At 52.5% G+C, this 27,957-nt stretch overlaps 1 protein-coding gene and 1 pseudogene across 1 annotated transcript; both read left to right on the forward strand.

The window, feature by feature from the left end:
- Positions 1-436: 436 nt before the first annotated feature.
- Positions 437-1,350, forward strand: LOC122704031 (annotated as a pseudogene).
- Positions 1,351-2,768: 1,418 nt separating this feature from the next.
- SNRNP200 (small nuclear ribonucleoprotein U5 subunit 200) lies at positions 2,769-27,703 on the forward strand. The gene is made up of 45 exons (XM_043918717.1): positions 2,769-2,963; positions 3,489-3,652; positions 4,679-4,850; positions 5,704-5,896; positions 6,384-6,439; positions 7,556-7,654; positions 8,296-8,448; positions 8,554-8,653; positions 8,821-8,957; positions 9,545-9,628; positions 9,725-9,898; positions 10,197-10,334; positions 10,559-10,714; positions 11,429-11,599; positions 12,626-12,819; positions 13,035-13,158; positions 14,177-14,326; positions 14,534-14,644; positions 15,431-15,562; positions 15,731-15,919; positions 16,245-16,442; positions 17,083-17,235; positions 17,348-17,428; positions 17,695-17,778; positions 18,367-18,473; positions 18,623-18,741; positions 19,023-19,177; positions 19,570-19,759; positions 19,925-20,098; positions 20,481-20,641; positions 20,909-21,136; positions 21,466-21,657; positions 21,742-21,920; positions 22,039-22,190; positions 23,019-23,127; positions 23,854-23,962; positions 24,417-24,606; positions 24,704-24,868; positions 25,040-25,161; positions 25,425-25,568; positions 25,666-25,842; positions 26,204-26,364; positions 26,449-26,530; positions 27,139-27,231; positions 27,314-27,703. Exons 1-45 carry the CDS (start codon positions 2,919-2,921, stop codon positions 27,455-27,457), a joined length of 6,411 nt encoding a protein of 2,136 aa, XP_043774652.1. The 5' UTR covers positions 2,769-2,918; the 3' UTR covers positions 27,458-27,703.
- Positions 27,704-27,957: the final 254 nt, after the last annotated feature.

Raw genomic sequence — 27,957 nt, forward strand, 5'->3', positions numbered from 1 at the left:
AAGAGACAAGGTAGCTACAAGTCACACAGCTGCTGAGGAGCAGAGCTGTCACAGGACTTGACTGTCCCTTGGAAGACCCAGTTAGATAGATCAAAACACAGTCAGGGCTGCAAATTCCTTGCCTACGGGGGCCAGGCAGCTAACACCAAGGAGTGAGGGATTCAAGAGAAAGAAAACAAGTTTTGTGAGAGAAGCATGTGCACCCTCTAAGGGTGCAGCTGCTGGTTAGCACTGGGCAAGCAACCATGTAGGGATGTGTGTCTCATGTGGCTGGTATTCTGACTCTTCCCTAGGTCCCAGAAATCCACATGGTGTGAACTATCCCAATTTTTAAATAAGGCACCAATAGTGAGTCAAAATATCTCCATAGGTCCAATTTTGGCCCAGCAGGTGGCCATTGAGGATGAATTCCTTAAGCCTCCTTTAATTCATTTTTCAAAAGCAAACCGGCAATTCCTGTCTGGGTACAAGCTCCCCGCTGCCCTGCACACAGTGGGTTGGCATCAGGCCGGGGCAAGCTGAGCAGGTCTACGAAACTAAATGTGATAGCAGCACACTTGAGGTGAGAATTGGAAGGAGCAGGAGACAGTGAGGATAGGCCCAGAAAAATAACCAAGGGGGGAAAAAAATCCCATCATGGCATATATCCACCAGGGAAACGAAGACATGGAGCAGCCAGTGCAGAACGGAGAAGGCCACCCTTTGGGAGGGGGTGAAGGCCACCAGCCAGAAAGAAATCATAGATGGGGACAGGCTTGCAGACTTGCCCCTAATTCCCAGTGTGCGAGCATACTAAGTCGAGTCTGACTCTTTGCGACCCTATGGACCATAGCCTGCCAGGCTCCTCTGTCCATGGGATTCTCCAGGCAAGAATAGTGGAGTGGGTTGCCATGCTCTCCTCCAGGGGATCTTCCTGACCCAAGGATCAAACCCATGTCCCTATGTCTCCTGAATTGGCAGGAGGGTTCTTTACCACTAGTGCCACCTGGGAAGCCTGATGGGCCATACCCAATAGGCAGGTCAACAATGGGATGCATGGAGATGGAGATGATATGGAAGTGTTCATGGAAGAGATGAGAGAAATCAGGAGAAAACCTTGGGAACTGCAATTCAGAAATTGTCTGCATATCCTTATGGGGGCGCTCTCTAATCACCATGACCATCATGATGAATTTTGCCTTATGCCCTGGCTCCTGTCATTTCCATGAGATTATTACTGCGATTCCCACTGTTGTTCTCTTTTTCCTTGCATTTTCCTGATAATGCCTTTACTGATCTGTTTTCTGTGACCCGTATGTAATTTCCATGTGTCAGGTGAGTTCTGTGATACCAGCTTCTAATTGGAGATTGCCTTGGCACACAACCTAAGTTTCTGTCAACAGTAAAGTTTCACCCATTTGCATGGAAAAATGTAAAGTTCAGTTCAGTCGCTCAGTCATGTCCGACTCTTTGCGACCCCATGAATTGCCGCAGCATGCCAGGCCTCCCTGTTCATCAGCAACTCCTGGAGTTTACCCAAACTCATGCCCATTGAGTCAGTGATGCCATCCAACCATTTCATCCTCTGTCGTCCCCTTCTCCTTCCGCCCTCAATTTTCCCCAGCATCAGGGTCTTTTCAAATGAGTCTGCTCTTCGCATCAGGTGGCCAAAGTATTGGAGTTTCAGCTTTAACATCAGTCCTTCCAATGGACACCCAGGATTAATCTCCTTTAGGATGGACTCGTTGGATCTCTTTGCAGTCCAAGGGACTCTCAAGAGTCTTCTCCAACACCATAGTTCAAAAGCATCAATTCTTCTGCGAATGTAAAGTTAATAAAAAAAATTTTTTTTAAAGGCAAACAGGCTCTAAGTAACCATTCAGCTCTTCATCACCATTCCACAGAATTGTTCTTGTTCAGTCTTGTTCGTGTCTGACTCTTTGCAATCCCATGGACAGCAGCGTGTCAGGCTTCCTTATCCTTCACTCTGTCCCCGAGTTTGTGCAAACTCATGTCCATTGAGTTGGTGATGCCGTCCAACCATCTCATCCTCTGTAGCTAACCTTTCTCCTCCTGCCCTCAATCTTTCCCAGCATCAGGGTCTTCTTTACAGAGTAGAACTTGTTGACTAGTGGTAGGAGGGCAGGGATGCCTCTTGCCCCTCTCCGTGGCACGGGGTGGGGGGGGGGGCACTTCATTGTTGGAGAAGAAATTAAGTCACTGTCTTCAACGAGTTGGCCCTGGCAGGAGGGCAGCTACTTCCTTCACTGATGTTCCTGGGGCCTTGGAAAGGGCCCTGCTGCAGAATGTGACAAGCATTTGGGGGCAAAGGGGAGTCGCCTGGGTGCCCAGAACGAAGGTCGCAGAAGCATGGGTTCTAGGTGGGGGCAGGTGAGGAACAGAGCTTTGTATGAATTGTTTCATACAGAGGAAAAACCGAAAGAAAGATAATACACACACACACGCACACGCACACGCACGGTTCAGTCTCTTGTAAGGTGCGAGAGTTTCCTCAGCTAGAAATCCGGCTCATTAGCCCCTCCCTGCCTGCATAGCTCATAGAACTGTTACCAGAGGAAGAAGGGGTTAGAAAAGCACTTGGGACAGGATAGGGTGCTAAGCAGCCATACGTTTCGCTCTGGTGTGGGAAGTCTTTGGGAGCCGAAGGCCAGAGCCCAGGAGAGTACGGGCCGTGGTTCCGGAACCATCTTTCGAGGGTACCAGGATTCGCCGGTCCCAAACCGGAGCGCACACGCCCGGTCTATTTCCCGCCTGCACTTCCGGCGCCCGACCTGGAAGCGGAAGGGAGCCTATCGCTCTCTTTCAGCTGCAGTGCGTCTCTCAGGCGTCGTTCCGGCACGGTGGTAGCGGAGATCGGCGACCGTTTGTAGCGTGTGGTTCGGGGAGCGGAGCTCTGAGACTCTTGAGCAGCCGCGGCCATGGCGGATGTAACCGCCCGTAGCCTGCAATACGAGTACAAAGCGGTGCGTATGGGCTCGGCGGAGGGCTCTGGGCGGGGGAGTCCGATAGGGAGAGGGAGGCTGAGGAAGGGAGTTTTCAGTCTAAAGGTCTACGAGAGAACCGCGAAAGCAGAGGAGAAATCAGAACCCGGCGAAGGTGGGGGTACACGGCGATATGAATAACCCCACTGGTGATTGGGGCTCAGCTCTTACCGGGATGGGCTAAGAGCTCTGCTAGGAGTGTTTGTCCCGGTCCCGTCAGCGCTCTTCCCGCCCCCTTCCATGTGTCCTCCCCAACGTGCCCGACACTTTTCCCAGGTGGGAGTTATGAGCAGTGTTAGAAGCAGTGATTGATATATTTATTTGTTTGCCCTTTGCTCATGCGCGATTATACGACGCGCTTCTCAAGGAAAACATCTTTTTATTCCGACTAGTGATTATCCATGCTTAGTCGTTCCGATTCTTCCTTTGTTGTCAGCTGGTATCCCTGTGATATAGGAATTGAGTCCTGCTTACCTCAGAGCTTCAATAATATTGTGGTCTTTGCAGAACTCGAATCTTGTCCTCCAAGCTGACCGCTCTCTCATTGACCGGACCCGCCGGGATGAACCCACAGGAGAAGTGCTATCCCTGGTTGGGAAGTTGGAGGGCACCCGGATGGGAGATAAGGCTCAACGAACCAAACCACAGATGCAAGAGGAAAGAAGAGCTAAGTGAGTAACAAAGGGAAAAAATGACTTTTCTTCAGATGCAGACTCCATTTTCACTTGGTGTTTGAGCAGTGGTTTGTTCAATTGCTTGATGACAGCTGAGCCACCAGTGGCGTTAAGACAACTCACTGAAGGTAAAAACATAAGAATTGAGATTCTTTGGCCTGAAGTGGAAAACAACTTTTAGACCCTTTTCCAGCATGTGTTTCTCATCCATAGAGAGATCTTAATTTTCTTCATGGTATTTTCAAGACTCTTGGTAAACTCTTGTCACAGTAACTCTTTTTTTCTATTATTAACTTTCCACTACTACTTTCGTTTGCTCTTGCCTGCCTTTTCTTTTGTTGTTATAAACTACCATTCGAGCATGAAAGGCTGGTGTTTTGTTTTGCTTTTTTTGAGTTAGGGTTAGGGTTTGTTTGGTTTTTTACTTTGGGAGAAGGTGATATTTTTCCAAACTTTAAAGAATCATTGAACTTATCTCACAGTTACCCTTCGAACCTGATCATCATTTGTCCCATGATGAAGTCTCAAAAATTCGTAGGTCCAGTTTTGATTAAAGCAGTTATATTTGAGATGAGTTATGTATCATTGGTCTTCCACTTTGCAGAGTATGACTTCTTTTCCAGGAATCAATGGCAGTAGATTCCTTTGGAGCTTCAGTTCCCTGGCTGGGAAAGGAAGATGTGTCTGAGCGATGAAAACTAGTCCAATCCAATCTTATAATATTGTCATACAAAGTAGAAAGGGTTGTCTCTTTAAATGAATGGGGAGGATGTCTCATGTAGCAGGTAGTGCCATCTAGTGAGAGGATTACAGGGGATTCCCTTGCTCTTAACTGGGTTCCCATAAAGAAGTACTCCTGCACGTGATCAAGGCCAAATGGGAATCATTTGCTGGGGCACATGTTTGTGGTTTTAAATACTACCTGTGAATCATGAAGCTGAGAAGAGGAGGGTGGGCTTGCCTTAGTCTCACCATTAACCGGGAATGTTCTACCTGTTCAATGTCATACGATGTGCTTGTTAGGCGAAGAAAGCGTGATGAGGACCGGCACGACATCAACAAGATGAAGGGTTATACTCTGCTCTCAGAGGGCATCGACGAGATGGTGGGCATCATCTATAAGCCCAAGACCAAGGAGACCCGGGAGACTTATGAAGTGCTGCTCAGTTTCATCCAGGCTGCCCTTGGGGACCAGGTGAGGCAGCCAGAGGGTGAAGCCACGTTTCTTTGGAGAGGGAGGAAGTCACAGCCAGAAGGCCCCCAGAGGAACCTTATTTGTGGATTTTCCTGTGTGGGCTGTACCAATATGCAGAAGTGGCTGATGTTTACTTTACATGAGTAGCACTTTATGTGTGTTCTCTCTTTCAGTCTTGTTAGTTCTGTGACTAGGTGCTATTAATATTCATTTTTTATTTTGCAGGAGAGATGTGAGGCAAAGAATACTTAAGTTAACTTTCCCTAAGTCATGGAAGTAGTGTTTGGCAGAGCTAGGGTATGAGCCCAGGTAGTCTGTATCTGGAATTTGCGCTCTTTAAGATTGTCCGTGATTAGATTAAGGCCCTCTGTGAGTCTCTGAGACCCTGGTTGAGGTGGTTGCTAGAGGAGGTGAGGAGAAGGAATTACCAAAAGCTTGGCGGGCCAGGCCAGGACTGCCAAGTGTCTCTGTCATCTAGAGGAATGTGGCAGACAGCTGTGCAAGCTGTGTCTTTTTTTTTTTTTTTTAATTTATTTTTGGCTACATTGTATGGCTTGTGGGATCTTAATTCCCCAGCCAGGGGTTGAACCCTTTCTCCCTGCAGTGGAAGTGTGGCGTCCCAACCACTTGACCACCAGGGAAGTCCCCCTTCTTTTTTTGAATGTAGTCTTGTTTTGAAACAGAGGGATCTCCTTTGGCAACATTTTAAGTTCACGTTAGTGAAATTGCTCAGAGCCTGGTGTGCAGGCGTTAAGAAACATGCGGCTCCGCGTCCTGTTGTCGTGTGAAGCTCATCACTGATGTTCTTTGTCCTGGTCTCTTCTTTCTAAATAATTTTGTTTTTTGCCTCCAGCCACGTGATATCCTTTGTGGGGCAGCAGATGAAGTTCTCGCTGTTCTAAAGAATGAAAAGCTTCGGGACAAGGAAAGGAGAAAGGAGATTGATCTGCTGCTGGGTCAGACAGATGATACCAGATACCATGTGCTAGTAAACTTGGGCAAAAAGATCACAGACTATGGTGGAGACAAGGAGATCCAGAATATGGGTAAGGAGCTCTTGGTGTCCAGACCATGTCACCTGGCTGCTTGTTGACCGTTCAACATGATCTTCTAGCCTCAGTCATGAAAGCAGCTGAAAGATGCCTTGAAAGGGTCCCATATCCTATTTGGTGTTTTTGGAGGAGTTATGATTGGTGGGTAGCATAATCCCTAGATTCCAGTCACCATTTCTTACTCTGAGACCCTTTTATTGTATGGAACGTGGGAGAAAACCTGGACAGCGCCTGGATGGGGGTGGGGTGCAAGTGGTTGAGGAGGCAGAGCGGAGCTGTGTCCGAAGCTGGCAGGTTGGAGCAAGCCTCGTGGCGGCAGCACAGGAGGCCCTCTGTTGTTGATCATTTGCCCGTCAGTCTTTAGACCTTAGGTCTGACCTGAGGAGAGGCATGTCAGGCAGTTAAGGAGGAAATTAGCTTCTAAGTGCCTCATTTTACTAACTGTTCCTTGTCCTCTTTTCCTAATCCCTCACTGTTTCAGACGACAACATTGATGAGACATATGGTGTGAATGTACAGTTTGAGTCTGATGAGGAGGTAAGTGATAAACAAACCCAGACAGTGTTTTTTAAATTGTTATGGTGAGGGGACCACTTCTAGTGTAAAGAAGCTACCTAAGTTAAGTCAGATAAGTTTTATGGTATTGTATGGATGTCAAACTTCGGCACAAATGGTATTTTATTAAGAAATTGTTGTGGTTATCTTTTGATATTATAAAGCAATTTGAACTTGTATTAATTGTATGATAACTGAGGGTAAACCCAGTGGATCAGCAAAAAGAAGAAAGATAAGTACAGTGTATATTTCATTGTGGAATTAGTGCTTTTTCACCTTTGTGTTAGTTCTCTTCTTCTCAGCACTACTGCCAGTTTCACAAGGATGCGCCTTTGCCCAAAAATGCGCCTGTATTTTGTGTGTGGTTGTTTCAGTAACAGTTGCAGCAGCAGATGAGGTTTACCATCTAATTAGGATTTCTTGAATAGAAGTAAAAATAGGAACCAGTGGAACACTTGAAAAAAATGTGCAGAGTTGCATTCGAGTTCTTGGTGGGTGTGTTTGGCTCCTGATCATTGATGCTGACTTTGCAGTATCATAAACTAGGACAGGAAGAAGGGATTGCACAGGAGAGTCAGAGGAGAGAGCACTGACCTGGGAGCCAAGAGGGCTGAGTTTTGGTCGTGTATCTCAGGTCATTTTGCTTCAGTGTCCCCATCTATCAGATGAGATGATTGAAACAGAAGACTGCTAAGCCTCCTTCTGCAATAGAGTTAGTAGGATTTTATGGTTGCAAGTAGCAACAAATTGAAAGAATGCTTTGCTGACAGCATTTATTCTTTGAATAAATGCTTATTATCCGGGACTTGCTTTTACCACGACCCTGTGCTCGGCACACAGTACAGTGTGAGTAAAGACAGTAGTGAGCAAGCGAAGTGTGCTGGTCACTGTGTGCTTTCCCGTGCGTGCTTCTGTATTACCCCCATTGAGTGTGCTCTGAAGTGAGGCTGACCCTGCTTCCTGTAAGCTGTTGGTTTCACCACAGACGCCTTTGCTCTGACCCTGGAGCGCGCTTTTAAGTGAGACGCCAGGGAGAGGTTCTGTGGGGATGCCAGGATCAGCTTCAGATCACGCGCTGGGGTTGGGCTCTTCGCACAGGAAGGTGATGAAGATGTGTACGGGGAGGTTCGTGAAGAGGCATCTGACGATGACATGGAAGGGGACGAGGCCGTGGTGCGCTGCACCCTCTCAGCTAACGTGAGTATAGATTACTCCTGCCTGTTGCCGCAGTGCAGGTTGATTCTGGGTGTAGCACTTTTCCCCGTACTTTGGTCCTCTTATGTAGTGATTATTGAGCTGCGCTTTTATAGGGCGAGCTGTAATAAATGTGTAGTGTCTTGATTTTCGCCAGATTTCAGTCACTTTCCTCCCCTGCCATGTAAGTGGTTTATTTATTTTAATTGGAAGATAATCGCTTTACAATGTTGTATTCGTTTCTGCTCTACAGCAGCGTGAATCAGGTACATGTGTACATATGTCCCCTCCCTCTTGAGCCTTGCTCCCACCCCACATCCCATCCCCCCCGCCCCCCCCAGGTCATCACAGAGCAGAGCTGAACGCCTGTCCTCGACAGCAGTGTCCCACTAGCTGTCTGTGTTACCCGTGTATTGTACATATGTCGATGCACCCTGCTTCTTAAAGGCATGTGTTGATGAAATCTTGGGTTGGTGTGCTTCTGAATTCGATACAGCAGAGTTCCCCCCGCCCTGTGCTTCCCATCAGAAAGCCCTCAGAAGAGGGTAGGCTGTGAGTAGGCTGCAGAGCTTTGTTGCAGGACCATGAGAAAGCGCTTGGGGCAGAGGGCAACAGGGTGAGCCCAGTGCCTGGTTCCTTCATAGCTTGTGGCCTCAGGGGAACTGATGAGTTCCAAGAAGAAGGATCTGCACCCTCGGGACATTGATGCCTTTTGGCTTCAGCGGCAGCTCAGTCGCTTCTACGATGATGCCATTGTGTCACAGAAGAAGGCAGATGAGGTGTTGGAGATTTTGAAGGTACGGCCAGGATACTGTTTTTGTGTCCTGTGTAGCTTAGGAGATGGGGCAGTGTAGGAAGCCGGTGGCTGTGGCCTTAATCGTGGTGTTACCTTCTCTTTGCAGACAGCCAGCGACGACCGGGAGTGTGAGAACCAGCTGGTTCTGCTCCTTGGTTTCAATACTTTTGATTTTATCAAGGTGTTGCGGCAACACAGGATGATGAGTGAGTAGATTGTGGACCCTTCTGTGTGTGTCTGTGGGTGTGTGTGAGAGAGAGAGAGATGGAGGTTGTGTTGCTCTCACAGCCTCACGTGGTTATTTCTGTCTCTACCCCGAGGCTGAAGGCTGTTTTTTTATCTCACCTCCCCTTTTCCCTTTGGTTGCTGGCAGTTTTGTACTGTACCTTGCTGGCCAGCGCACAGAGTGAAGCCGAGAAGGAGAGGATCATGGGAAAGATGGAGGCTGACCCAGAGCTGTCCAAGTTCCTCTACCAGCTGCACGAAACGGAGAAGGAGGATCTGATCCGGGTGAGGGCTGGGTTGTCTGCCTCTCCGATTGCTGAGCTAGAGTGTTTGCTTTGGAAAAGAGACACCAGTTAGAAGATTACAGCATAAAGCCAAATTCCTATTAAAGGAGGAAGGTGAAGAAGTGAAGTATTTCTCCAGATGCTCTGAGTGTGGTCATCGGTACAGAATGGAGTCAAGGCCTGCACGCTGGTGTGGTTGAGAGACCGCTGACCTGTCGCTGTCATCACCAGGACCTAGGCCTTCTGCCGTCTGTCCACACGCTAAGTCGTGCCTGCTGACAGCGCAGCAGCACAGCAGGTGTTTGCTGAACACAGAACCCACACTCTACCCCTCAGGGCAGCCCTTGGCGCTGGGTGTTGAATGTTGACTTTTGAGACCTCTAGACCGTGTATAGTCCCTTGTAAGTGATTTGATACCGTCATTCTGGTGGTCCCCATGGCAGGTGTCTGAACATAAAGGGCCATCTGTCTGTTTCAGGACTTGCTAGTGACTTGACCTGTGAGCCAAGTTCAGTTAAGGGACTGAAATGAATAAGAAGCTGGGGTGGTGGTGAACCGTTGCCATTGTTTCTGTCTTCCCCACCCCAGGAGGAACGGTCCCGCAGAGAGCGAGTGCGTCAGTCCCGGATGGACACGGACCTGGAAACCATGGATCTGGACCAGGGCGGAGAGGTAGGACCAGGGTCATGTCCAAAGCCATGGAGGGTAGAGACTCGTTTGTGCAGCTCACTTAACTCCTGTGTGTTCTTGTCCTTGATATGCTCCCAGGCACTGGCTCCGCGGCAGGTTCTGGACTTGGAGGACCTTGTATTTACCCAGGGGAGCCACTTTATGGCCAACAAGCGCTGCCAGCTTCCTGACGGGTCCTTCCGGCGCCAGCGCAAGGGCTACGAAGAGGTGCACGTGCCTGCCCTGAAGCCCAAGCCCTTCGGCTCTGAAGAAGTGAGGGCATTGCTGTTCTCAGTTTTCTGCTCACTTTGCCTCCCTTCCAGTTTGTGTTGCAACCGTTTCCATGTGTCCTTGTCTTGTAGATTTTATTTGTCTTGTGGGTTTATTCCAGAAGTGGAAGCTGCTGCAGGGTTTTCCCATTTTGGTTTTGAGCCCAGGGGACAGTGTTGATCTCTCTGGTCTGGCCTTCAGAGGAGAGTTACACATGGAGCTTTCCAGGAAATGTAATCTTGCAAAGCCACGGTCTGCTCAGGGATGTTAATAAGATGTGCACGGCATTTCTTTTTTCTAGCAACTTCTTCCAGTGGAGAAGCTGCCCAAGTATGCCCAGGCTGGCTTTGAGGGCTTCAAAACGCTGAATCGGATCCAGAGTAAGCTCTACCGTGCCGCCCTGGAGACGGATGAAAATCTGCTGCTCTGCGCTCCTACAGTAAGCACTGCCCTGCCTCCCTTTTTCTTGTGGAGCGCGGTGTGTATTTTAGGTGCCAAGATTGTTTCTCCCCATCCTTACTCCTTAATTCTATATCCTTTGGTGGAAGAGGTACTAAATGGTAAGATAAAATTCCCCGGACACACTTTGTTTTGGCCATAAGCCCTTAGAAGTTGGGGCCGTGAGTATACTAGGTACACAGGCCTTCTTGTCCCTGTCTCTAGGGTGCCGGGAAGACCAACGTGGCTCTGATGTGTATGCTCCGGGAGATAGGGAAGCACATTAACATGGACGGCACCATCAACGTGGATGACTTCAAGATCATCTACATCGCCCCCATGCGGTCTCTGGTGCAGGAGATGGTGGGCAGTTTTGGAAAAGTAAGAGGGTAGAACTTCCCTCCAGAAGGTGTTGGGTGCAGCTCTCAAAGTCCTGGGGACAGCTCTGGTGCTTCTCTGCTTCTCGCCTTACATTCTTGTTGCATCTCCAGAACTCCTCATGTGGTATTTCTTTCTTCCTTCAAAGGTGGAGCTTGACCCAGAAAGAGTGTTTATGAAGAAAGAAATCCTGGGTCTGTTTTGGGTTTTAACAAGGGTTTACTATTTTTCTAATTTCTTCTTAGCCATTTTCTGCAGTTGGTATCATTTGCATTATTGGAATATTTATGAAACACTCACATGAGTGCTTGGTAACAGACCTGAAGTTACTCCAGGTCTGTTTTCTATAAGCTTTCATTTCCCCCTCTTGTGTGTAGAGCCCCCAGAGAATCTTTTTATTATTTTACTAATTTTTATTTTTTGACCATGCTGTGTGGCATGTGGGATCTTAGTTCCCCGACCAGGATCGAACCCAGCCCCCCTGCAGTGGGAGCACAGAGTCTAAACCACTGGAGCACTAGGGAAGTTCCAGATTTGTTTTAGAAATAAGCGTTCATATCACTGATCTCATACACTTGATATTCTCTGAAGGGCTGATGCCTGCCTCTAACCCCCGCACTCAGACTTCACGGAGTGTGGAGTCCAGCCCCCCCACCCCACCCCACCCCACCCCCACCCCGCCCCAGCGTTCTTGCCTGACGTGCCTTTCCTCCCCAGCGCCTGGCCACATACGGCATCACTGTTGCGGAGCTGACTGGCGACCACCAGCTGTGTAAGGAGGAGATCAGTGCCACCCAGATCATCGTCTGCACCCCCGAGAAGTGGGACATCATTACCCGCAAGGGCGGGGAACGCACCTACACCCAGCTCGTGCGGCTCATCATCCTGGTGAGCAGGGCGTCCTTGTGGGCACGTGGAGACCAGCCAGCCGGGGAGGGCTTGCCGGGCCCTCGCGCTCAGTGTTCCTGCGGTGCCTGTCCTCCAGTCCCTGGCCTTGGTGATGGCAGCTGTTGCGGCATTGCTCTTACTGCTGAGTGAGGATTTGCACTAAGGGGAAGCACTTCCCAGGAGGGGCATGGTGTCTGCCGTATCGTTTGTGGGTTTTTATGCCTGAAATACTTTGAAATAAATATAAGCAGACAATTTAAAAAGCTGCTTAGTATTCCCAGAACTGTAAGGGCTTTATAAGTAATCCCTTCTCAGAGGGAATGAGTAGGAATCAGGGTGCAGTGTTCTGAATACTCAGAAGCCCCCAGGGAGGAGCGGCAGCCTGAGGGTAGTTCCTTGAGGTTTTCTGGGAAAGCAGGAAGGAGACCTTGTGTGTTGACTCTCTGGCCTTCAGAGAGGAAGTTGGTCACCCCCTGCTTAGAGCCTCCCACTCAAAGTCTTGTTAGAAATAGAGTCCCTGGCCCCGCTCCCACCTACTGAAATACAGTCTGCATTTTGGTAAGGTTTCCATATGCTTTGCATGCCTGCTGAGATTTGGGATGCACTGCCTTAGGCTTTGTGAATTCTTTATTTGATACTCATATTGTTTGCTCTTGGTAAAGATAACTGCCCAGAGGTGAAACTTTATTTGATACAAATTTGGTCTCATCAGAAGCTTCATTTTTAGTAAAGAAATTTATCTTTGAGGTGAGCTAGGAATTCCTTTACCCAAAGTGTCAGATTTTCCTAACCATAAAGCATTCTTCCACTGAACTGGAGCAAAGCAGCTCATGCTCAGAGCGTGTTTGCTGGGATGTTTCATGGTGACTACTGTCTCATCCTTTGAGGTTCCCTGGCCTGGGATTCCTTTTCTTGTCTTCTTCATTTGCAGTAGTAGTTATGTACTTAAAAAACGGGATTACTCTCAGGAAAGGGGGCCTCATTTCTCCGGTCCCAAAGGTAATTTGCTGTCCTCCCATTCCTTAGGATGAGATCCATCTTCTCCACGATGACAGAGGTCCTGTCCTGGAAGCATTGGTGGCCAGGGCCATCCGGAACATTGAAATGACCCAGGAGGACGTCCGCCTCATTGGCCTTAGCGCCACCCTCCCCAACTACGAAGATGTGGCTACCTTTCTACGTGTAGATCCTGCCAAGGGCCTCTTCTACTTTGACAACAGGTAAAAGAAGAGACGGGAAGAAGTTTAAGCAGGGTGACCTTCCTGATGTCTTCCTTCTTTGCCAGCTAGCTCTATTAGATTCAAGTTTTAGAATGACCCTTGGTTTTGATGTGGTAGAAATCCTAAAAGAGGCATATTGCTCCCTGGCAGTGAAAAGGACTTTTTATTCAGTGTTTTGTGCCAAATCCTCATTGATTTGACTGTTGGACTTCTAGCTTCCGCCCAGTGCCTCTAGAACAGACGTATGTGGGCATCACGGAGAAGAAAGCCATCAAGCGTTTCCAAATCATGAATGAAATTGTTTATGAGAAAATCATGGAACATGCTGGAAAAAATCAGGTCTGTCGTGGTTTCTTGTCACTCCTGACCTCTTTGAATTTTTGACTTACTGATAATTGGGTAGCACTGATAGAGACAAAGAAAGAGGCAAAGCAAATCACCAGTACCAGAAACGAAACGGGATATTACTGCAGAATCTGTTACCTTTGAATTTGAAAGGCTGTTAAAGGAATACTGTGAACAGCCTTAGACGTACGTTTGGTGACCTTAAAGAAGTGAGCTAGTCTCTTAGAATTTACCAACTAGTAGAACAGCCTTGAAGAAATAGATAAAACATAAATCGTCTTATAACCGTTAAAGAAATTGAACCTGTAATTATAAAATGCCCAGAAAAGGCATCCCCATGCACAGATAAGCAGTCTGCTATCTAGGTTATCAGGGGTTCTTCCATGAAAGATTTGAGTGGCTTACACTAAAAATATTCTAAAAATAAAGATAAAAATGGAAACTTAGTGAAAGAGCATTTTGCTGGATAGTGTGGTGTAATTTTTTAATTGAACACTGTATTTTGTCTCAAAAAGAAGTATAAGGATTTAGAGGAAGAGACAAATCTTCTGTGGCAAGAAAGACTTGGACGACTTTATTTCCTGCAAAATGGTGCTGGTTTTCTACTGAGACTTATTTCCTAAGTTCACTTATATAGGCCAGTGCCTGTTATATGTCTTAACTGTTTAGAATCTCATCAGATACCTGAACACAAATTTTTAATTGAGACTCCTGAATTTTCATCTATATTATATTTAAACTTGTTATTAAAGACAAAGTGTTAGGAGTTAGTTGGGTTTCCTAGTAACAGGACCCTTGTCACCATCCTTGGTAGGTTTGTTTGCTTAGGGTCTAGAGGGCTCCGTTAGGCTTCCAAGCCGGTATGCCTTCCTACCATCTCCCCTCTTCAAGACTTCAGTTTCTGGCCTGCTAATGGTGCAGCCTCTGCTTCCTGCTGCCGATTCCCCGGGGCCAGGGGGGTGGCTGTCGGAGCGGTGTCTCTTGACTGTGGCCGACTGTGGCTTCTCTTCAGGTACTGGTGTTTGTGCACTCCCGGAAGGAGACCGGGAAGACAGCCAGGGCCATCCGGGACATGTGCCTGGAGAAGGACACGCTGGGTCTGTTTCTGAGAGAGGGCTCAGCCTCCACAGAGGTCCTCCGGACAGAAGCTGAGCAGTGCAAGGTGAGGGGGGACGGGCCCGGGTCCCTCGCTCCTCCCTGCTCACCGGCTCAGCCCCAGTCGGCTGGGCCGTCCTCCAGGGCTGCCTGGTGACTGTGTCTCTGTGGGCTGGGCGAGGGGCAGCGTCTTGGCTGAGGAGATTTGCTTCCTCTCTGGGAGAGTCCCCTCCAGCAGGCTCACCGCCTCACCTGTTCTTTGCCTGCTCCCCAGAACCTGGAGCTGAAGGACCTGCTGCCCTATGGCTTTGCTATTCATCACGCGGGCATGACCAGAGTTGACCGGACGCTTGTAGAGGACCTTTTCGCTGATAAACACATTCAGGTGAGGGGGGCAGAGCTCGGACGGGGGAGACTGGAAACGCTGGGGATGGCGCCGTGGGCTTCTGCCGGGTGCTTTGCTGTTTCTGGCCCAGGTATTCCCGATCAGAGGGTCATGGTAGGTACAGTCAGTGTAACTCCTTACCACCTGTCCCAACTCTTCTTGTCATGCATGAGGGAAGCTGAGTAAGTTTAGGAAAGCGTCTGAGACGCACAGCAAAGCCAGGATGTGGGTGGCTCCAGATATTGTCACACAAGGCCTCGTAAGGTCAGGACCTTGTTCATTCCTTCTCTCAGGAGAGTCTGTATTTTTAATTGTCTAGTAACCTTGATTCGGGCTTCCCTGGTGGCTCAGACAGTAAAGAATCCGCCCACAATGTGGGAGACCTGGGTTCAGTCTCTGGGTTGGGAAGATCCCCTGGTGGAGGGCATGGCAACCCACTCCAGTATTCTTACCTGGGGAATCCCATGGACAGAGCCTGGCGGGCTGCAGTCCATGGGGTCACAAAGAGCTGGACGCGACTGAGTGACTGAGCACAACCTTGATTCACACAGGTCTGCATTACTGCCTCTTAAGTGTCTCTAGAGCCTTGAAATGATTCTTGAAGAGATGAGGAACCCAAAGACTCCTTTCCTCTTTATTCTGATGTTTCATTGACAAGTACGGGACCCACCTCAGTCCTACTAGAAGCCCTGAGTCCGGGTGCCTAGAGAAGTTGAGGATATGTTGCAGATATGTTCCCTTGGTGGCAGGGTCTGTTTTTCTTATTGCCTTGCCTTTCCTCTGTAGGTTTTAGTTTCCACAGCAACCCTGGCTTGGGGTGTGAATCTCCCTGCCCACACTGTCATCATCAAAGGCACCCAGGTGTACAGTCCGGAGAAGGGGCGCTGGACTGAACTAGGAGCACTGGACATCCTGCAAGTATGGAGCTTCTGAGTTTATTCTTGGTGGGGAAAAGCATGCTGTATATAAGATGCCAGCATACCCCAAAGATGGCAGGTGGAGGGTGAGGTTCTGTGATGTAGGAGTCCGGAGTCAAAAGCCGGAAGCTCTGTGGCCATGGCCCTCTGGATTGCTGTCTCTGACCAGATGCTGGGACGAGCGGGAAGACCTCAGTACGACACCAAGGGCGAAGGCATCCTCATCACCTCTCACGGAGAGCTGCAGTACTACCTGTCACTCCTCAACCAGCAGCTTCCCATTGAGAGCCAGATGGTGTCCAAGCTGCCCGACATGCTCAACGCGGAGATCGTGCTGGGGAATGTTCAGAATGCAAAGGTGGGGCGGCCTGTGCTCTCTGCGCCTCTTGCCTTTTCCAGAGGGGCTGGGGCACCAGGAGTGAGGTGGTGTGGGCCATCGGCACCGGGGTCCTCCAGCCCTGGGCTCCACTTCTAGTGTGCTTTCAAGCTTCTCGGGTCTGTGACTGACTCTCTTGTTGCCAAAATCTCAGTAAGGACTGTGTTCTTAAATAATGAAATATTATGAACATTCATGAGACTAAGATATATTTTCATAGTTGGGAATTAACTCTGAAGTCCTCCAAGAGAGCTTTTCATGTGGACATCAGTTCTGCATGCAGAGACCCACATTCTGTCTCTGATAGGATGCAGTGAACTGGCTGGGTTACGCCTACCTGTATATCCGAATGCTCCGGTCCCCGACCCTCTATGGCATCTCTCACGATGACCTCAAGGGAGACCCACTGCTAGACCAGCGCCGATTGGATCTGGTTCATACCGCTGCTTTGATGCTGGATAAGAACAACCTGGTCAAGTACGACAAGAAGACGGGCAACTTCCAGGTGAGTGGGCCAAGGGAGGGAGGCACAGATCCCCACAAAAGTTGTAGCCCCTGGAGACAGTCTTTCCAACGGCTTTCTTGATTGGAGGCCTGCCTGTCTACTTAACCCATTGCTTGGAAGAGCAGAAAAACAGACAGTATTGGACTGAGCCCTTTGAACTTAGGAGCTTCTAAAGTGGTGTACAACCTGATGGTGCCTCCTTTCTGCGTCTTGAGCTGTGGTGGCTGATGGTGCTCTCTTTTCTGGGCTGGCATCAGGTCACTGTAGGTCAGCTAATTGGGCCATCTTTCTTTAAAAATAAATAAATGTGCTTGGCTGTGCCAGGTCTTAGTTGTAGCACGCAGGATCTTGGCTCTTCGTTGCAACATGTAGCATCTTTTGAGTTGTGCCATGGGGGATCTTTTAGCTGGGGTGTGCAGGATCTAGTTCCCTGACCAGGGATTGAGCCTGGGCCCCCTGCATTGGGAGCTCAGGGTCTTAGCCACTGGACCACCAGGGAGATCCCTGTGCCGTCTTTCTTCCCGCACGTGAGCCAGGCACTTGTATTGCTGTGAGTCCATTCTGTAGGCATCTCTTGTCCACAGTGAGAGGTTATTGCTTGTTAACAATTGGCCTTGAATTGAGTCTTCCTTCTTCACAGGTGACAGAACTGGGCCGTATAGCCAGCCACTACTACATCACCAATGATACCGTGCAGACCTACAACCAGCTGCTGAAGCCGACCCTCAGCGAGATTGAGCTCTTCAGAGTCTTCTCGTTGTCCTCAGAGTTCAAGAACATCACCGTGAGAGAGGTGAGTCCACCCAGTATGTGGAAACCGGAAGCTGGTACTCACCACCATGTTGCCGGATGGTTCTCTCCTTGATCTCTGGGCTTTTCATTGACCCGCTTCCTGCTTGTGGCAGGAGGAGAAGCTGGAGCTGCAGAAGCTGCTGGAGAGGGTGCCCATCCCCGTTAAGGAGAGCATTGAGGAGCCCAGTGCAAAGGTGAGCCCAGCTCCTCTCTGCCTGGGACAGAGTCGGGTGGTTTTCCTTGTCTCTAAAAGGTGAGCCTTGGACTTGGGCTTGGGCTGGGCAACCTGTCCCCTTCTCCCAGTCCCTGTGTCTTTCTCACATCTTTTTGCATGGAATATCAATTATGTAGTGTCTGTAGATGAAGATCTTTAGATCTTACCTGGCATGAAGGCCTGGAGCAGAACTGTTACTCACCGTGAATGGTGCAGTGATCGCCCTTCCCTCTTGCCTTTTTGCAGATCAACGTGCTCCTGCAGGCTTTCATCTCGCAGCTGAAGCTGGAGGGCTTTGCGCTGATGGCTGACATGGTCTATGTGACCCAGGTGAGGGTGGGCTGTGCTGCCCTGGTCTGTCATGGTCCCCTGTGCTGTGTGCATCTGGGAGAAAGTAGGCTGATCCTAGCGAGGGGGAAGGATGCTGAGCTGGGCCTCAGCTGGCTTGCTGGCTGCTGTGTGAATGGTGTGGATTCTCTGTTTTGCCCATCTTGAGTTCTTGGGAAGGTGAGGTCATTAGAGAGACCTGGGAGGTCCACGTGTCTGCTTTTCTGCAGAGAAGCACTTCCCACTATAGTTGCTGGGCTCCTAAATAAACCTAGAAATGGCCAAAGGCTTTATTAGCTACTCTGTCTTTTCTTCAGGGCAAGTCACTAGCACCTTTACTCTTGCTAGGATCCTAAATGCTAAATGGGCCAAAAGCTGTAAAGTCACGCAGTGAACGGTATGTTCATTCACTGGGCAGTGAGCTCAAGCCCCATTTTTGTCATGTCCCCAAGCATCTCTGGGAGACGTGGTTTTTGAGTTGATGTGGCTGATTATATCACAGCTCGAGGTGATTAAACTGTGTGTAGAGTGGCTTCATTAGGTCTGGGGACAGTGGGTACCTAACAGAGGAGATGCTTCCTCTTTCCCCAGTCGGCTGGCCGCTTGATGCGGGCCATCTTTGAAATTGTCCTGAACCGAGGCTGGGCGCAGCTTACAGACAAGACCCTGAACCTCTGCAAGATGATCGACAAACGCATGTAAGTCCCAGCGAGCTGGAATCTGGTCCTGGGTTGGGGGTGCTCGGGCTGAGGACCTGGTGGGCAAGCCTTAGAGCACACTCTGATGTGTGATGTGTGCACCTGGGGAGAAGCTGAGACCAGGAAGGTCCCGTTTCCCTCCTGGATAGGTGGCAGTCCATGTGTCCTCTGCGCCAGTTCCGGAAGCTCCCTGAGGAGGTTGTGAAGAAGATCGAGAAGAAAAACTTCCCCTTTGAGCGTCTGTACGACCTGAACCACAATGAGATAGGTGTGTGGGAAGCCGTCTTTCCCTCCTCATCTGTACAGCTCAGGTGTCTCCCTGCGCCCGCCTGCTTCCCCATTCCTGGCCCCAAGCCCTGCGCGCACATGTCTTGTCCCATTACTGCTGGGCTCCGTGCACTTGGTCTCAGAGCTTTGAATCCCCTGGGCCCCTGAGTTGGGGGGAGAGCCCATGCCTGGAGTGGAACCCACCAGTTTCTCTCAGGGCCGGGTCCACCAGACTGGCCATCAGGCTGGGCTGCAGCCACGCGCACCCTTGTGTCCTCACAGGTGAGCTCATCCGCATGCCCAAGATGGGGAAGACCATCCACAAGTACGTCCACCTCTTCCCCAAGCTGGAGCTGTCAGTGCACCTGCAGCCAATCACGCGCTCCACCCTGAAGGTGGAGCTGACCATCACACCCGACTTCCAGTGGGACGAGAAGGTCCGGCTGGGCGCCCCGGGGGGCAGGTCTCAGGGGCCTGGAGGCGAGTGGGGCGGGAGGGCTGAGCCCCCCTTGCCCACCCTTCGGTTCACGTCCCCATCCCTCGCGCTGGGGGGGCAGGTCTCGGGCCTGGCGGCGAGTAGGGCGGGAGGGCTGAGCCCCCTTGCCCACCCCTCGGCTCACGTCCCCATCCCTCGCGCTGGGGGGACAGGTCTCGGGCCTGGCGGCGAGTGGGGCGGGAGGGCTGAGCCCCCTTGCCCACCCCTCGGCTCACGTCCCCATCCCTCGCGGCGGGGGGGCAGGTCTCGGGCCTGGCGGCGAGTGGGGCGGGAGGGCTGAGCCCCCTTGCCCACCCCTCGGCTCACGTCCCCATCCCTCGCGCCGGGGGGCAGGTCCACGGCTCGTCGGAGGCCTTCTGGATTCTCGTGGAGGACGTGGACAGCGAGGTGATCCTGCACCACGAGTACTTCCTGCTCAAGGCCAAGTATGCCCAGGACGAGCACCTCATCACGTTCTTCGTGCCCGTCTTTGAGCCACTGCCCCCTCAGTACTTCATCCGTGTGGTGTCCGACCGCTGGCTTTGTGAGTGCACCTCCTCCACGGGGCCCCCGGGGCCAGGTTCCCCTTGGGGCTGTTAGACGAGATCTGGCCCCTTGTGCTGGGCTGGCCTTAGCTGGGGAGACTGACACGCGACCTGCCTTGGGATTCCCAGCGCGCTCACAGCCCTTCCTGTTTCTCTCCTGGCAGCTTGTGAGACCCAGCTGCCCGTCTCTTTCCGGCACCTGATCCTGCCAGAGAAGTACCCGCCCCCAACCGAGCTGCTAGACCTTCAGCCTTTGCCTGTGTCTGCCCTGAGAAACAGTGCCTTTGAGAGCCTCTACCAGGATAAGTTTCCTTTCTTCAACCCCATCCAGACCCAGGGTAGGTGTTTGCGTTTCCAGGTGGGCAGTTCCTTTGGGGACATTTAAAGGTCCCCTGGAGACAGAGCTTGGAGGGGTAGAGGAGGGGAGCCAGTCCCGTTCGGTTTGGCCTCCTGGTCACTGAGAAGACCGGCGGAGAGGCGAGGAGGGAGCCCCGGCCTGTTTTGCCTCTGCGTCCTCCGGCAGACCTCCAGGGGACCTGGGCTCCTTACCTGGGTCTCTTTGCTCCTCGCGTTGGGAGGGGCAGGTGAGGGGGATGGAAGGCGCAGGCCCGCAGTTCCTCTCCCCTGCTGGTTGCCTCTCTGGACTGATGGGCGGGGTTTTCCCACATGGCCTCCGTTGAGCCTCCCTGGGGGTCACACTGCCTCTCTGTCGATTTTCAGTGTTCAACACTGTGTACAACAGCGACGACAATGTGTTTGTGGGGGCCCCCACGGGCAGCGGGAAGACCATCTGTGCGGAGTTCGCCATCCTGCGGATGCTGCTGCAAAACTCAGAGGGCCGCTGTGTCTACATCACCCCCATGGAGGCCCTGGCCGAACAGGTGCGTCCTGTGTGCACTCTCCCAGAAGCCGTTCTCATCGCGAGTCTGGATTGAGGTTTTTCTGAGCCCTAAAATGTGCAGAGCCAACTGGGGCAAGGCTTTACCTGCTGGGGGGCATTTTCCTCGGTTTGCACTCTAAAGAAAAGCTCTCTGGTCACTTGGTGTAGTAGGTTGAGATCTAAAGGGCAACAGGTCTCTGTGTTCGGCCTCTCAGGTTTCTCTTTAGATGAATGAACTGATGCTGACACTCTGACGTCTTTCTGCCAGGTATACATGGACTGGTATGAGAAGTTCCAGGATAGGCTCAGCAAGAAGGTGGTACTCCTGACGGGGGAGACCAGCACGGACCTGAAGCTCTTGGGCAAAGGCAACATCATCATCAGCACGCCCGAGAAGTGGGACATCCTCTCCCGGCGGTGGAAGCAGCGCAAGAATGTGCAGAACATCAACCTCTTCGTGGTGGACGAGGTCCACCTCATCGGGGGCGAGAATGGGGTACGGCTGGCTGGCCTCGCCACACAGAGGCAGTGCTGGGCCCGCAGTGTAGCCGTGGCCCTGGGCCTGACGTGTGGGCCCAGATGAGGGGCAGCTTCTGCCTGTCGCCTTGTCTCCAGAGGAGGACCTGAGATTTGTTAGTAGGTTTTTTTGAGGCTAGCATAGCTTAGAGGAGATTGGCTGGGGAGAGGTGCACCCAGAGACGGGAGAGCCCCTGATCAGAAGGGAGCATTAGGAGATCCTCTCGAGGACGTTGGGCTGCCCACGGGGTGCTCAGGGCCAAGGCCAGAGCACCCAGGCCTGCAGTGATCAGTCGCCCCTCTCCGCAGCCTGTCCTGGAGGTCATCTGTTCCCGGATGCGCTACATCTCCTCCCAGATCGAGCGGCCCATCCGCATCGTGGCTCTCAGCTCTTCGCTCTCCAACGCGAAGGATGTGGCCCACTGGCTGGGCTGCAGCGCCACCTCCACCTTCAACTTCCACCCAAACGTGCGCCCCGTGCCCTTGGAGCTGCACATCCAGGTGGGGCCCACACTTCTGGCTCCCGCGCGGCCCCACTGCCCAGCTTCCCCGGGCTCCTAACCTCCTCTCCCTCCCTGGCCTCAGGGCTTCAACATCAGCCACACGCAGACTCGCCTGCTGTCCATGGCCAAGCCCGTGTACCATGCCATCACCAAGCACTCGCCCAAGAAGCCTGTCATCGTCTTCGTGCCCTCCCGCAAGCAGACGCGCCTCACCGCCATCGACATCCTCACCACGTGTGCGGCCGACATCCAGCGCCAGAGGTGGGCGGCCCTCTGCCGGGTGCTGTGTGTGCGGTGGGGCTGAGCGGGCACCCCCGGGAGGGGCTCTGGGGCGGTGGGGTGGCCCGCTCCGGGCTGAGTCAGTGCTCCTGCCTCCCAGGTTCCTGCACTGCACCGAGAAGGACTTGATCCCGTACCTGGAGAAGCTGAGTGATAGCACGCTCAAGGAGACGCTGCTGAACGGGGTGGGCTACCTGCACGAGGGGCTCAGCCCCCTGGAGCGGCGCTTGGTGGAGCAGCTCTTCAGCTCAGGTAGAGAGCAGGCCTTGCGGTGCAGTGAGACCAGCTCCAGGTGTCCGCGGGGTGTGGAGTACACTTTGGCGTGTGGGTGACGTTTCTCGGCAGCAGGCACGCCCATCGTTTTCGTAATACTTCTCGTCTTTTATTTGATCTTTTATCTCAGTGTCCTTGAGATGAAGGTGGAACAACCTACTTGGTAGAGGAGAAAGCAGGCAGGCACATAAAGTCGTGCTCTGTCAGAACCTGGGTTTTTAGACCTGGACTTTTGGCCTCTGGACCGAGTTTTCCACAGACAGGGACTTGGCAGGGTGTTTGGGCTGTAGAGATGGAGTCCGTGCTGCGCGTCTCCCTTGAGTGGCTGCGGGCTTTTCTCTCGTTGGCGTTGGGCGTTTCATGCAGAGCAGTGTTTTGACAGTGCTTGGGGAGCTGCAGCAGCAGTGCTCCTGCCAGAATCTGTCACTCTTTGACTCCCGAGTCTGCCTGGTTTGGGGCGCCCTCAGAGCCCGGTTTTGCTGCCATGCACTGGCCAGCCTGTGGGTGAGTTGGTGTTGCGTGTTCCCGTCGGCACAGCCTGCCTGTCGGGCAGGAGTGTGAGCCTGACTTTGTCTGGCTTGGGGGTCTGTTCCAGCGTGACCTCGTTTCCTGCATGGTAGCCCCCAGCAGAGCAGCAGGCAGACCCCCCTGTAGCACCGTCGGCCTCAGTCATGAAACGCCGTCCCCGCCCCGCTTTGCACTCAGCTCTGCGCTGTGGAGCAGGGAGGCCGCGGCTTGCCCCAGAGGCAGCAGGCCCTGCCCCACCCGGGGGCCTGTGCTCAGTCTCCTCTCCCCTCTGCCGCTCAGGAGCCATCCAGGTGGTGGTCGCTTCTCGGAGTCTCTGCTGGGGCATGAATGTGGCCGCCCACCTGGTGATCATCATGGACACCCAGTACTACAACGGCAAGATCCACGCGTGAGTGCAGTGTGCTGTGCGTGATCGGGCCCCTCTCCCCTAAGATGAGCATAACCTCTGCAGACCCAGGTCACTATTATGAAGAAAAGGTGTTAGGGAAATAAATAACTAGCCGAGATTCCACCCCAGCGAGGGTTTTATTTGTGCAGACTTATTTTTGATGCTTGAACCTGCTTCTATGTTTGGATTTGAGTGGGGTGGACTTGATCACTCATGAACTATATGGCTGTGAGGTTTGGGAGCCTGCCTTACATATCAAATGCTTTAATATGGAGTTATTTGGCTGTTGGCATTAGATGGGTTGACTTCCCAGGTGGCGCAGTGGTGAAGAGTCCACCTGCCAGTGCAGGAGACACAGGTTGGATCCTGGGTCGGGACTATCCCCTGGAAGAGGAAATGTTAGCCCACTCCAGTATTCTTGCCTAGAAAATTTCATGGACAGAGGGGCCTGGCGGGCTGTAGTCCATGGAGTCACAAGGAGATGGACATGAGGGAACACGCACACACACGTTAGATGGATTCACACCTTTGGTTCACAGACCCTGAGCAACAAGTCGTGACTCTTACACTGGAAAACTAAACTGATGTATAGATTGCCTGTGACACTCGGGCCTGAGCACACTCACAGAGGTTTGCTGTGCTTTTCCACATCTCCCTGTATCTGCCTTTTATTCTTCGACCTTCAGGGAGGCGGCGTCCTGAGTCCTCTTCTTCCTCTGTCTGCAGGTATGTGGATTACCCCATCTACGATGTTCTGCAGATGGTGGGCCATGCCAACCGCCCTCTGCAGGATGATGAGGGGCGCTGCGTCATCATGTGCCAGGGCTCCAAGAAGGTCAGCCCCGGCCTCTGGCGCGGTCTTCCGAGCCTGGGCCTCAGGACAGACTCTTTAATCTCTCTTCCCATAGGTGTCTTTGCTTGCTTTTTTATATTGTCTTCTTTTCTTTTCCACATTGCTTTTGTAACAAGCCTTTCCCCGCATAGGATTCTGTAGCCTTTGAGTTTTGCTGCTGCTGTCGAGTGTGTGTTGAGATCCTGCCCTCTGGCTGGCGCTGTCTTCCCCATGCCCTGCTCACGGCGGGGCTCGGAGTGCCTTCCTGCACGGTGGGAATAACCGTGGTGCGGGGGGCAGGCACACACACCCAGCCCCCCTTGTCCGTGCAGCCGGCTGCTTCCATTTTGTATGAGCCGCGCCTGTTGCCCAGGGGCCACGTTGGCCCTTGGCCTTCCTTTGTGACTGTACTGTCATTGACTGTGTACTGTAACGTCACTGACGTTCTTTCCCATAGGATTTCTTCAAGAAGTTCTTGTATGAGCCTTTGCCGGTGGAGTCTCACCTGGACCACTGTATGCATGACCACTTCAATGCCGAGATCGTCACCAAGACCATCGAGAACAAGCAGGACGCTGTGGACTACCTCACCTGGACCTTCCTGTACCGCCGCATGACGCAGAACCCCAATTACTACAACCTGCAGGGTCAGTGGCGGTGGCGCACGCGTCATCCTCCGGTGGTTTGCACAGCCCGCGTTCGCCGTCTCCCTGGGACGCCCCTGCTTACCTCTCACCTTCACAGGCATCTCCCATCGTCACCTGTCTGACCACTTGTCGGAGCTCGTGGAGCAGACCCTCAGTGACCTGGAGCAGTCCAAGTGCATCAGTGTTGAGGATGAGATGGACGTGGCGCCCCTGAACCTGGGCATGATCGCCGCCTACTATTATATCAACTACACCACCATCGGTGAGGGCCGGCGGCCTGCAGCCACGGGGATGACAGACGACGAGGCTGCCAGGGCCTCGTGTGCTTGTCAGAGGGACGCGTTGCAGGGCGGAGCCAGGCTACCCAGCGGTTGACTCTACTCTCCTCTGCCTGCTTTGCTTCCTCCCACATGTCCTTCCCTTCCCCTCCCAGAGCTCTTCAGCATGTCCCTGAACGCCAAGACCAAGGTGCGAGGGCTCATCGAGATCATCTCCAACGCGGCCGAGTACGAGAACATCCCCATCCGGCACCACGAAGACAACCTCCTGCGGCAGGTGAGCGCGTCTTCCGAGCCGGGTGAAACTCGGCCCCCGTGCCCAGAGCACAGGATCCCGCTGTCAGGTCAGGAAAACACCCACTCCCCCGCCCCCGAGCTCCCTCACACACTGCACACACATCTCAACCCCCACCACCCACAGCCACCGTCTACCCCGAGTGTGGAATGGCTGTGGGCCTGGGACTAGTGGTGCTTTGGGCCTGAGCACGGGTCTCAGGCAGGGTCACCCGTTCACCAACTGCTCTCTGTTCCACTTTCCAGCTGGCCCAGAAGGTCCCCCACAAGCTGAATAACCCTAAGTTCAACGACCCGCACGTCAAGACCAACCTGCTTCTGCAGGCTCACCTGTCCCGCATGCAACTGAGCGCTGAGCTGCAGTCGGACACTGAGGAGATCCTCAGCAAGGTATGGAGGCTAGGCGTCCGGGGCGTGCAGGCCTGAGTGTGGCCTGCGAGGCAGCAGTGCCCACCCCACCCGTGTGTGCTCGTCTGTCCCTCTGCAGGCCATCCGGCTCATCCAGGCCTGTGTGGACGTCCTCTCCAGCAATGGCTGGCTCAGCCCGGCCCTGGCGGCCATGGAGCTGGCCCAGATGGTCACCCAGGCCATGTGGTCCAAGGACTCCTACCTGAAACAGCTGCCACACTTCACCTCCGAGCACATCAAGCGTTGCACAGACAAGGTGAGCTGGGCCTTCATCAGAGTGTTGGGTGGCCAAGTCTGGAGGCCAGGTGTCTTGCACTGGGGTTGGTTGTGGGAGGGGAGACATCTCGGTTTTGGCTTCTGTGAAGGTGTTACCCAAGAAGGCTCCAGGGAGCCTGACTGCTGTGAGCTGTGTTCTTTGGATGATCTGATAGCATAGGAATAAAATTGGCCACCCTGTGGAGCCAGTGGACTCTCTCCATTGGCTGGAGTCTGGGCCAGAGTCACTGGGGAGGGGAGTTTAGAGTACTGACGGAGTCACCTGGCTGAGGATGCATCGCCGGGGCCAGTTTCCTCTGCTGGTCGTCTGCCTCCTTCTGACCTCTCTGTTGCCTGCCCAGGGGGTGGAGAGTGTTTTCGACATCATGGAAATGGAGGACGAAGAGCGCAACGCCTTGCTCCAGCTGTCAGACAGCCAGATCGCGGACGTGGCCCGCTTCTGTAACCGCTACCCCAACATTGAACTGTCCTACGAGGTGGTGGACAAGGATGCCATCCGCAGGTGAGCCACGCGGGCCGGGTGGGCCGCCCCAGGTTGGCCCCCAGTGGGCACAGCTGTGACGGCGCCCCGGGTGTCTCCCCACAGTGGCGGGCCAGTCGTGGTGCTGGTGCAGCTGGAGCGGGAGGAGGAAGTCACGGGCCCTGTGATCGCGCCTCTCTTCCCCCAGGTACGTGCTGGGACTGGCTTCCTGGGGTCCTCTCGAGGCCCTGCCCATTGGCTAGGGTCTGTGCTGCAAGGGCATATAGTCATCAGGGGAGAGAAGTCTAGAGCAGTGATGATTAATTTGGGGGCTGTGAGTGCTTTTTGTGGAAGTCTGGTTTTTTTTTTTTGCTTTAAGGCAATTTAGGTGACTGGTTGCTGAGGGAAGTCCTGGCACAAGGCCTACTTTGGATCTGCTCTGCTGGCAGGCTCACCTCCATGTTAACATGTTTGGTCCTCTGGCATGTCTGCCTTTTACCTAAAAGGGTCTCTGAGGAACTCAAAGCTGCAAGCCGCAAAGACTAGATGTCTGATAGTGGATTCTTGGATCTAGTGTCAGGCGCTAAACCGGAGAAGGTACTCTGGGACAAGAAGTGAGCCAGAACCAATAGAGTTCATCTGTCTACTTAAAATTGAGTTCACATGAGAAACCTTAGTTTAAAATCCTGTATCCAGTTATCTTTTGGTACAAAAATTTTGAAAGCCTTCTTTCTGGTTTCCTGTTTCTGTAACTTTTCGCCTGGTGTCACAGCCATCAGGTTTTACACACTGACTGTTGGGTTTTGGTCACTACAGAAACGTGAAGAGGGCTGGTGGGTGGTGATCGGAGACGCCAAGTCCAACAGTCTCATCTCCATCAAGAGGCTGACCCTGCAGCAGAAGGCCAAGGTGAGTGTGTCGGCTGGCCCCAGCGGGTTGCGAGAGGGGGCAGGTATCTGAGCGGGCCCTGAGTTCTGCTTGCTCTCTCCAGGTGAAACTCGACTTCGTGGCCCCGGCCACTGGCGCCCACAACTACACCCTGTACTTCATGAGTGACGCTTACATGGGATGTGACCAGGAGTACAAATTCAGCGTGGATGTGAAAGAAGCCGAGACAGACAGTGACTCAGACTGAGCCCAGAGGCCTTCACTCTTGCACAGAGAGGAGAGCTGAGCCTGAGTTAGGGACGTGTACAGCGTATGGGACCTCAGTGGTGGAAACCTGCTCCCGCCCCAGCTCCTGCTTTCCCTGGCTCCCTTGCCATCCACACTCTGGCTCTAGTGTCTGTAGGTGTCGAGCACAAACCGTGTACAGCATTTTGAGGCATGTTCTTTGTAGTTCCTTTTGACTCACATGTTCTAATAAAATGACTTGGAGAAACCATGTGTCTTTGCAGTGTTTCCAAATTAAAAGTTTGCTTTGCCCAGTCGAAGGGTCGTTTTTCAGCCGTGAGCTTGCGTACAGTGAGCGCTAGCTCTAGCGGCCGAGGCTGTTCTTCAGTCGGGCTGCACCCGCTGAGCCAGCAGAGGGCAGTGTTGGTGCCCTGTCCTCGGTCGGGACTGTGCCTGGGGGCCCTCTGTGTCGGCGTTGCCGCAGAGCGAGCACTGAACTTTGGTGGAAACCAGCAGGCTAGC

The sequence above is a fragment of the Cervus elaphus genome, chromosome 11 (genome assembly GCF_910594005.1).
Source record: "Cervus elaphus chromosome 11, mCerEla1.1, whole genome shotgun sequence".
In the NCBI taxonomy this organism is placed as follows: Eukaryota; Metazoa; Chordata; class Mammalia; order Artiodactyla; family Cervidae; genus Cervus; species Cervus elaphus.

What these genes read in the sequence shown, in the direction of transcription:
- SNRNP200 (XM_043918717.1), top strand. Translation starts at nt 2,919, where the DNA reads ATGGCGGATGTAACCGCCCGTAGCCTGCAATACGAGTACAAAGCG. An exon ending in CAAGGAGATCCAGAATATGG is followed by an intron (nt 5,897 to 6,383) that starts GTAAGGAGCTCT and finishes TCACTGTTTCAG; the next exon opens with ACGACAACATTGATGAGACA. An exon ending in GGAATGTTCAGAATGCAAAG is followed by an intron (nt 15,920 to 16,244) that starts GTGGGGCGGCCT and finishes TGTCTCTGATAG; the next exon opens with GATGCAGTGAACTGGCTGGG.